Genomic DNA, 9,916 nt, shown 5'->3' with positions numbered 1-9,916 from the left:
TATTAGTGTAAATTTTCAATTTAAGAACAGCTATAATGGCCCAAATTTGGCAGTTAGCAGCATATTCTTTAAGTGCGTGATTTTCGTGATGCCTAACTAGGGTATTCTCAACGTTGGTCTGATGTTTTGTTCTCGTATCAAAGTAGAGTCTTGATAATGGTATCTGAATTATAGCTTGCCCAAACATGCCAGGAGGTTTTGTATACACCTTGAAAGGATGTGTCCTGTGCTGGGATGGGGGGGTTGGGAGTGGAACAGAGCTTGGTTTCTTTTCAATCTGTAAAAGAAGGAGAAACTAGAATTGTTTGATTTGGTTCTTGTAGACTCAATTCAGTAGACTTAATTCCACAGGAATATTTGTCTGCTGGAGGCATGGCAGGAAGGGATATCAGGTTCAAATTCCAATTCCCTTCTTACTTGATAAAAAGTATTTTGAAATCTTGTAAATCTGCTGATTCTAGCAGCCTTATATGGCACATTTTACCATAAGTTATATTGACACCTTTGTTTAAGTGCCATTACTTTTTGCCATCTGATAATTTACCATTCTAATTTCTCACCTTTGTAGCGCAAGTGTATTCTTGTAAAGAATTAAATCCATAAACTTCTACCTAAGTTACCTGTATCTATTGTCAGTTAATGTAGGATGTCAGTTTCTTTGCTCTCCTCATCCATTCAGAAATGAAGCCTGGGAATCATTTATTTCCAGGCAAAGAATACAAATTCCAGATAAGAATTTGTAGATGGCTTATGTTAGATTTTCATTTTAATTTTAAAGTAGTAGCTAGGATCCAGGGAGTGTTTAATCAGAATGCCTCTTGGGTTGCTTTATTTTCCTATGCATAAAAAATTATTCCTGGAATAGGTTCTCAGAATGCTTTATTTTGTTTCTAGGAGATGAGAGCTAAAGCAGAAACTCCAAGATTAGCATAAAACTCTTGAGGTAATAAGGAATGTGCTAGTAGTTAAACAGGAGAAGCTGGCATGCTCTCTGCCACGTATGACATACTGCATGTATCGGGGGGGGGGGAAGAGATTTGAAAACTGGAAATGTGATTCCAATAATGCACAAAGTAAATTTTGTGCATAGAAAATATAGGAATTCCTGGTAGCTTAAAGCTTCAGGGGTTAACTGCAGTGTATGAACACCTAGTGTGTTAGAATTGCAGTGCATAGTTGTTTAAATACAATATTCCTTGTTAGTGACAACCAGAATACATTGTGGCTCATGCCAATATTTTTGTTAATGAAATGTTCAGTGTCTCACTATAGTCTGATCAAAACTCTTGGTGTTTTAAGATAGGCCCAAAGCTATTTGATGGCTATTGGCCTAATTGTGTAAATTTTCTTTCAAAATGTTTTATTATAATACTTCTGTCATTTCTTTCACTTAATATATGTCAATTGTGATAATAAAAAAATTAAATAATTTGATGTATTTAGCATGATGTGTTTGCAAACTTAGTTTATTTTAAACTTTGTAGCACATAGAAAGTTAAGAATTTTCAATAACAGTTGATGAAGGTTGAAAATTTTTATCACCTCAGGAATAGATGAATTGTTCCCTTACTATCTAGAAAGTAAATTTGCAAGTGCATCAATTTCCCCAAAATAATGTTTAAGGCTATTTGCCAAGGATGTGAATTATAGATATTAGAAAGCTTTCTTGATTTCTATCTTTAGCCTCTGGAGAACGGACACATTAAAGAGGCCTTGGACTTGTTCTGTGTGGCCCTGTGGGAGCCACAGAACTAGGCCAGAGGGCAGAAGCCATAGGCAAAAGCTTTCTATTTATTCTATGGAAATTCTTTTTTACAGAGTTCTCTAATAACTTGGATGTGAACTGTCACCAATAGGGGATGTTTGGGTTTAGGTTGAACTGCCATTTGCAGGACTGTAATAGATCAACACATTTTAAAAGGGGTTAAAAAAATAAAAATAAATAAAAAGGGGTTAGACATTTAAGGGGCCCTTCCAATCCTGAGTATAATTCTCATCTACAAATGTTGATTTGATAGATTTTCCTTACTCTTGGAATATAGTAAGATGCACAACGAACTCATTTTTTTTCCCCAACAAACTAGTGGAGTTCATTATTTGCAATTCTGATTTAAAATATTGATAAACTATTTAGGTAAAGAACTTTTGGATCAGAATTTCACTTAGTGGAGTGAAAGCTGATCTATGCTGGCAAGAAATGACCAGCTACAGTGCTTCTTAGTGATTTATTTGAAATGTTCACTTAAACTGAATTGGTCAAATACGAGTGAGATGCTGTGTTGGAGGCTAAGGGTGACAGCGCTGTGGCAGCCTTGAGAGAGCTCTTTTCTGGAGCTGACAGTGGGGTCCAGAACATGACTGTCGACCCACATCCCTTTCAGGTTATGAGACCAGAGAATGTAAAAGAGTTCTTTTCTTTTAAAAACTGAGAATCGGTCTACTATACTGTGATCATTTAGTAGCGGTAGAATTATAAAAAGTAGTGAAAACTTTCTAGTGAAACAATTAAATGTTGGGTGAGATGAATGCTTGTGTGTCGTTTTGATTCTTCAGTCACTTCACATAAGTTCTTTAAGGTCCTAAAAGTCTAAAATGGAAAAAAAACCACTCTAAGGAAATGTGAATTCATATTTGCAACATTAGTTTTACACATAAAGTTATCCCCAAAGCAAAGTCAACTAGGAACTTACTAGTTCATGGTATATATAGGTCACGTATAGCTTCCTTATTGTTCCTCTTTGCCCATTTCAGAGCCACTTTATCCACACTCGAGCACCCGTCCTTCTCTCCAGTCTCCAAGGAACAGATGTCACCTCTGTTTTTGCCACATCCCCTCTACCTGTGTCCTTGATCTGGCCCCTTCCCTCTTGCCTGCTCTGGGTCTTCCCATCTCATTGATTTCTCTCTGACCTCCATCCCTCTATATTCACTTTCTCGATACAAAACTCTCCCTTATAATGGAAAACAAGTGTCATCCTGTCTCCCATCCAATCTGTTTCCTACTTGACAACCAGTCTTTAAAATAAATAGGTTATAGAAATGTTAAACTATATTTGAAAACTCTCACTGAAATGTCAGAAATTCCGAAGAGAAACTCTAGGACCCTAGCAGGCTTCTCAAGAACATACCTGAACTCCATCATGAGGAACAATTGTTCTAGAAAGCTGAAATTTACAATATGGGAGAGGGTCCTCCCTTTTCCCTGCACTTGTTTCATGTTTTTCTTTTGAAATGTCCATTTTCTTTCCTCTTTGGCATTATTGCTTGCTAGTGGGATGCCAGTAATTGCATCTTTTTTTTTTTTTAAGGATGAATTTTGAGGTTAAGTAGGGCTTACCAACATCAAGGAGAAGCAAGCTGACTCAGTTCTAGAAAATCAGAAAGTCGGCTTCAGATTCAGACTGATTGAGAAGGCAAGGCTGAAATTTTACTGGGAGGTACTACACGCAGAGTCAGGACAGTGCCAAAGAGGCAAGGATGAAAGGCAGGGACCCACAACCAGAGAAGGCACTTTGGAAGGGGAGAGAAGGCTAGGAAGCAGCCTTCAGGATGACTGTCCTCTCCATGACACAGCCACTTTTAATAGTCTGGATGTGCTTATGCAATGGTTTCCAAAATAAATGTTCTTGTCAATTTTATTTTTAAATCTTTCTTCTTAGTTTTTAAAATTGAGATATAATTCACAAGCCATAAAGTTCACCATTTTAAAGTGTACAATTCAGTGGTTTTTACTATATTCACAAGGTTGTTGTCACCCCCCAAAATAACCCCATATCATTAGCAGTCACTCACCATCCCTCCCCCCGAGTCCCTGGCAACCAGTAATCTACTTTCTGTCTGTAAGGATTTGCCTATTCTGGACATTTGATATAAATGGAATTATACAATATGTGGCCTTTTGTGTCTAACTTCTTTTATTTAGCATGTTTTCATGATTTCACCTATATTTTAGCATGAATCAGCACTTCATTCCTTTTCATGGATGAATAATATTCTATTCTATGGATATACCAAATCATGTATATCCATTCATCAGTGGAGAGATACTGGATTGTTTCTACTCTTGGGCTATTAGGAATAATAAACGTTTGTGTACAAGTTTTTGTGTGGACATATGTTTTCAATTCTGTTAAGTACATAGCTAGGAATGGAATTACTAGATTATATGGTAACTCTTTGTTTCAAGTTCTAAGGAACTGCTAAACTCTTTTACACAGCATCTGCATCTTTTTACATTCCCACTAGCAATGCACGAAGGTTCCTATTTCTCCACATCAGTAACACTTATTGTCAGTCTTTTTTTGTTATAGCTCTCCTAGTGGATATCAAGTGGTTTCTCAGTGTGGTTTCGATGTGCATTTCCCTGATGATTAACGATGTTGAACATCTTTTCGTGTGCTTACTGGCCAGTTGTAAATCTTCTTTTCAGAAACATCTATTTAAATCCTTTGTCCATTTTTAAATTGGGTTACCTGTCTTTTAAATTGTTGACTGTCCTTTATATATTCTGGATACCACACCCCTACCAAATATATGGTTTGCAAATATTTTCTCCGATTCTGCAGGTTAGTTTTTTTTTTTCCCCCCTTTTTTTCTTGCGGTACGTGGGCCTCTCACCGCTGTGGCCTCTCCCACCACGGAGCACAGGCTCTGGACGCGCAGGCTTAGCGGCCATGGCTCACGGGCCCAGCCGCTCCGTGGCATGTGGGATCCTCCCGGACCGGGGCACGAACCCACGTCCCCTGCATCGGCAGGTGGACTCCCAACCACTGCGCCACCAGAGAAGCCCCTGCAGGTTAGATTTTTACTTTCTTGATGTTGTCCTTTGATGCACAAAGGTTTTTCATTTTGATGACATCCAATTTTTTTCTGGGTGTTTTCTTTGCTTGTGCTTTAGATGTTTTACCTCAGAAACCATTGCCTAATGCAATGTTACAAAGATTTATGTTATATATTTGTAAGAGTTTTATAAGTTTATGTTTAGATCTTTGATTCATTCTGAGATATTTTTGTATATGGTGTGAGGTAAAGATCAAAATTCATTTATTTGCATGTGGCTATCCAGTTGTACCAGCACCATTTATTGAAAAGACTGTCCTTTCCCCCATTGAATTATCTTGGAATCCTTGTCAAAACTTAATTGACCAAAAATGTATGAGTTTACTTCTGGACTCTCAATTTGATTCCACTTATGACACTACTACACAGTTTTGATTACTGTAGCTTTGCAATAAGTTTTGAAATCAAGAAGTGAGTCCTCCAACTTGGCTTTTTTTTTTAAAGATTATTTTGACTGTTCTAGGTACCTTGAATTTTCATATGAATTTTAGGTTCAGTGTATCAATTTCTGTCAAAAAGGCAATTGGAATTTTGATAGGGCTTACATTTAATCTGCAGATCATTTGAGGGAATATTGGTTTCTTAACAATAGTAAGTCTTTTAATAAATGAACATGAGATGTCTTTCCTTTTATTTTAGGTCTTCCTTAATTTTCAAGAAAGTTTTGTAGTTTTCTTTTGTTAAATATATTCCTATGTATTTTATTCATTTTGATGGTATTATAAATAGAATTGTTTTTCTTAATTTTATTTTTAGGTCGTTCATTGCTAATGTATAGAAATACAAATAATCTTTTACTTAGGAATAAACTTAACCAAAGAAGTGAAAGACTTGTACACTGAAAACTACAAAATGTTGCTGAAAGTAATTAAAGTAATTAAAGAAGATAAATGGTAAGACATCCCATGTCATGGATTGGAAGACTTAATACAGTTAAAATGTTAATACTATACACTAAGATATGTCACCTGGGCTCATTTATCACCTCCCCATCTGTCTTAGAACTTGTTACAGATTTGAGGGATAATTTGTGGCAGGCTATCTATGAATGTCAAGGGCCTGCTGTACATAGCCCTTCCCAGATTGTCCCTGCCTACTTTGTAGCCCCACCATGCCATCATGTGCCACACACAAATTCTTGCAGTTCTCAAGCATCACATGCCTCTTTTGTACCATTGAGTGGAATCACCTCCACTCCTTCTTTTCTTTCTCTGTCTTTGAACTCCTCACTCTCAAGTCCCAGGTCTCCATGAAGTTCTCTCTGGATTCTCATTCAGAGCAATCCCATGGCACTTGGGTCTGTGCAGACTTCAATACCACACTTACCACACAAGATTATAATCCTTCCTGTATCTCTTATCCCAAAGACTATGGGGCCTCTGGGTTCACTGAATGAAGACCAATTTGGAGGCTCTTACAACAGTTTACTTAAGAGGTGACATGGCTTGAAGTGGGCTGGAGGAAGAGTGAGGGGTCAGGTCATGAGATAGGAGTTAAGAAATGACAGGACTTGGTTGATTGGAGGCATTAGAATGTAGTGGTTGAAGGGTGAACGCTGTGCTGCCCAGCAGCTTAGGTTCTAAATCATACTCTGCCACTTGGTGGCTATGGACCTTGGACAAGTTACTTCAACCTTCTTACTTGTTTTCTTATTTGTAAAATAGGAATAATGACAGCATTTATTTCCTAGGGTTGCTGTGAAGATTAAATGAGTTGATACATACAAAGTGCCTAAAACAGTTAGTACCTAGCACATAGCCCTCCGTAAGTGTTAGTTGCTATTTTCTTGTTAAAATAATAATAATAATAATTGTTATTATTACTGGATATGAAGAGTGAAAGAGAGGAAGGAAATAAGGCTAAGTCCGAGGTTTCTAACCTGAGCAACTAAATGGAAGGTGGTATTTTTTCATAAAACAGGACATTGAAGAAATAACAGAATTGAGAAGATTGTAAATTCAACTTTTTTTTTTTGCTTTTTTTGGTTGCAGAATCTTAGTAACCCAACCAGGGATTGAACCCGGGCCACGGCAGTGAAAGCCCGGAATCCTAACCACTAGGCTACCAGGGAACTCCCGTAAATGCAACATTTTTCATTAAGACTTTATTCTTTTAGAGCAGTTGTAGGTTCACGACAAGTTTGAGGGGATGGTACAGAGATCCCCATATACCTCCCTCCCACTCATGATAGCCTCCCCCATTATCTACATCCTCCACCAGAGTGGTACATTTGTTACCACTGATGAACCTACATTGACACATTATCACCCAAAGTCCATACTTTATAAGTTCAATTTTTGATAAGTTGAATGACAGGTGCCTGTGGAACTTCCAAGTGGAGACGTCTAGTAGGCTGTAGGGTGTAAATGTCTGTAGTTCATGAGACAATTCTGGGATGGAGATATAGATTTGGGAATCATTCACACAGGGTAATTCAAATAATGGGCATGGATAAGCTTGCCAAGTCAAGTGTTTAAGGAGCAGCACAGTGGCTAATACTGTTCAAGGTTCTTTCTCTTTCTCTTTCTCTTCTCTTTAGTTAGTGTATTAATTATCTGTTGCTGTGTTTACCCCAAAACTCAGTGACTTAAAACAACAGCTATTTGGGACTTCCCTGATGGCCCAGTGGTTAAGAATCTGCACTTCCACTGCAGGTGGCTCGTGTTAGATCCCTGGTCAGGGAACTAAGATTCCGAATGCCACGTGGTGCGGTCAATAAAAAACAAAACAAAACCGAACAAAAACCCAGCAGCTATTATCTCGCAGTTTCTGTTGGTCATTAATCTGGGCACAGTTTGGTTGGGTGCCTCTGCCTCAAAGTCTGTCCCAAACCTGCAGTCAAGATGTTTAGACAGGGATGCAAGCATTTCAAGGCATATATAGTACTACAAAGCTCATTAAAAAAAAAAAAGATGAAAAATCCAGCATATCCTACCTGTGGTTACACTCTGTAACTTCCAAGGCTAAGTGAGAAGAGGCCATGCAGCTTCTATCAGTCTATTTCTTGGGATACTCAACTTCGGAACCCAGCTGCTGTGCTGTGAGGAAGCTCAGGCCACAGGGAGAGGCTATGTAAATGTGTTCCAGCTGATAGTTCTCACAGAGGGCCTAGCTGACAGCCACCATGTGTCCGCATGTCAGTAAGGAAGCCTCAGGATCTCAGGATCTATCTATTCCTGGTACATACTATCCACTAGTTCGCCTTCTTTCAACTCCATCTTTGCCACATCGTTGTCACTAAGAGGAAATGAAGAAATAATAAGGGTAAAGTGCTTAGAACAGTGCCTGACACATAACACCCAGTTACCATTAGCTACTATTAAGATTATTTTAGAAGTTTTTATTGCTCTTATTACTTTGCTCTTCGGCGCCTAACGAAGAAATAAAGCAAAAATTCCAAATCTAGTGGATTAATTCTTTTCCCTTCAGCGCCCCATCTGCTTACTGACATAACTAGCTCTTCACCTAGAATTAATTACCTCTTTGCGCTCGTTTGCCCGTCTGAGACCAGGGGATATGTGGCTCGTGCACTAGGACGGCCTTGGGACCTAGACTGATGTCTGGGGCGTGGCTGTTGAGACGTGAACAGGCCTAGATGAGGCGGGCGCAGGTGAGAAGGGTAGAACCCAGTTAGGAGACCTCCGACCTGTAAATCAGTGTGGTCTCTCTACTTCCTAGGCAACCTCAGGCAAGGACTCCCTGTCTCACGGTTCCGTTTCCCCTTCTGCAGAAAAAGTAATTTATTATTTGTGGTGCTTCCTCTCTCACAGGGTTGCTGTGAAGACACCGAGGTAGGAGATCGGAGAGACAACAGTCCGTTATTACAAGCCTGAAGCCTCAGAAATGGGAGGGAGAGAGGATAAGGAGTCACGTGACAAACTCGGGCCTCTCAGGCCTCCGAGAGTTTGTCCTAGAACGTCTCATTTCTATGGTAGATGGCGCTGGAATTTCCGGGGCAAAGACTTTGCTCTTCCTGAGTAATTGCTACCGCTTCCGGGGCGGGACGCGGCGAGGCTAGAGTGCTGTTCTTTAGCTCGCTGCTGACTGGTTTCTCTGCGCTCCTTGTTGCAATGAGCTTTCTCAAAAGTTTCCCGCCGCCTGGGTCGGCTGAGGGGCTCCGGCAGCAGCAGCCAGATACCGAGGCCGTGCTAAACGGGAAAAGCTTCGGCACCGGCACCCTTTATATCGCTGAGAGGTAGGTTCTCTGGTCCCCAGTGCTGGCTTCCTGCGCACCTCCTTCCCCCAGGGCGCGGGCGATGCGGAGGAGCGGGGCGACACCAAGACCTCTGGGGCTGCGGGGCGGGGGAGCGCGTGCTCCGCGTTCCCTTGGGGGTGCCTCTGCTGGGGGTAAGATTTGACTGTTCCAGTGTCGTTTGTTCGGAGCCTTTTTTTCTCCTCATTCATTATGCTTTTTACCCGCCTGTTTACCGGAGGTCTGGTGGGGTGTTGCTCTTTATTCAAGGTCTCATTTTAAGGTTTTGAGTTTCCAGGCCCTGAGTTAGAGTCATCAGTGTGCCTGCCTTCTCGATGAACAGGAGCGGGAGGTGTTACCCTGAGCAGGATATGTAGGTTTAGAGCAGATTGTGCAGTATTTTTAAAATTTGGTTAAGGAGTGTAGGTTTTCTTCTGTAGGTATGGGTGGGGAGAGGAACACCTTCAACGCCACGCAGGTTGGGGTTATATCCAGAGGGACCTGACTCTCATTTTCATTCCTAGAAGGAATTGCCCTTTTATTTGGGTATTTGGGGCACTTTGTACTTTCACAGTCAGATAGACTTGTCTTAAATGTTGAGATTGTAGAATAGAGGTTCCCATTTCCATGATACACGGTTCCATTCATCTTCAGGTCAACAGTGACACATTGAATCCTTCTGTCCTTCACATCTCTCTGACTTCTGCATCAGTTTTGTCTACATCCAGAGAAAATTCTCTGCTTCTGAGAGGTCACATGATTATATTGGACCCACACAGATAATCCAGGATAATCTCTCTATTTTATTGTCAACTGATTAGTAACCTGAATTACATACACAAAGTCCCTTTTGCCTTGTAACATAACACATTCACAGGTTTGACA

At 40.1% G+C, this 9,916-nt stretch overlaps 1 protein-coding gene across 6 annotated transcripts in view; it reads left to right on the top strand.

Annotated features, from left to right (window-relative positions):
- Nucleotides 1-8,820: 8,820 nt before the first annotated feature.
- CLNS1A (chloride nucleotide-sensitive channel 1A) overlaps nt 8,821-9,916 on the top strand; it is a 34,479-nt gene continuing 33,383 nt past the window's right edge. For 2 of the 6 annotated variants that reach the window (XM_033405796.2, XM_033405794.2), the window contains exon 1: nt 8,821-9,034. In XM_033405796.2, coding sequence (XP_033261687.1) covers nt 8,910-9,034 — 125 coding nt within the window. In that variant the 5' untranslated portion in view covers nt 8,821-8,909. The remainder of the gene's footprint in view (nt 9,035-9,916) is intronic. The other 4 variants (XM_004279830.2, XR_004476829.2, XR_004476830.2 and 1 more) reach the window with 4 other exon arrangements.

Source organism: Orcinus orca, chromosome 8 (assembly GCF_937001465.1).
Source record: "Orcinus orca chromosome 8, mOrcOrc1.1, whole genome shotgun sequence".
In the NCBI taxonomy this organism is placed as follows: Eukaryota; Metazoa; Chordata; class Mammalia; order Artiodactyla; family Delphinidae; genus Orcinus; species Orcinus orca.
This window is presented reverse-complemented; position numbering and strand designations above follow the sequence as displayed.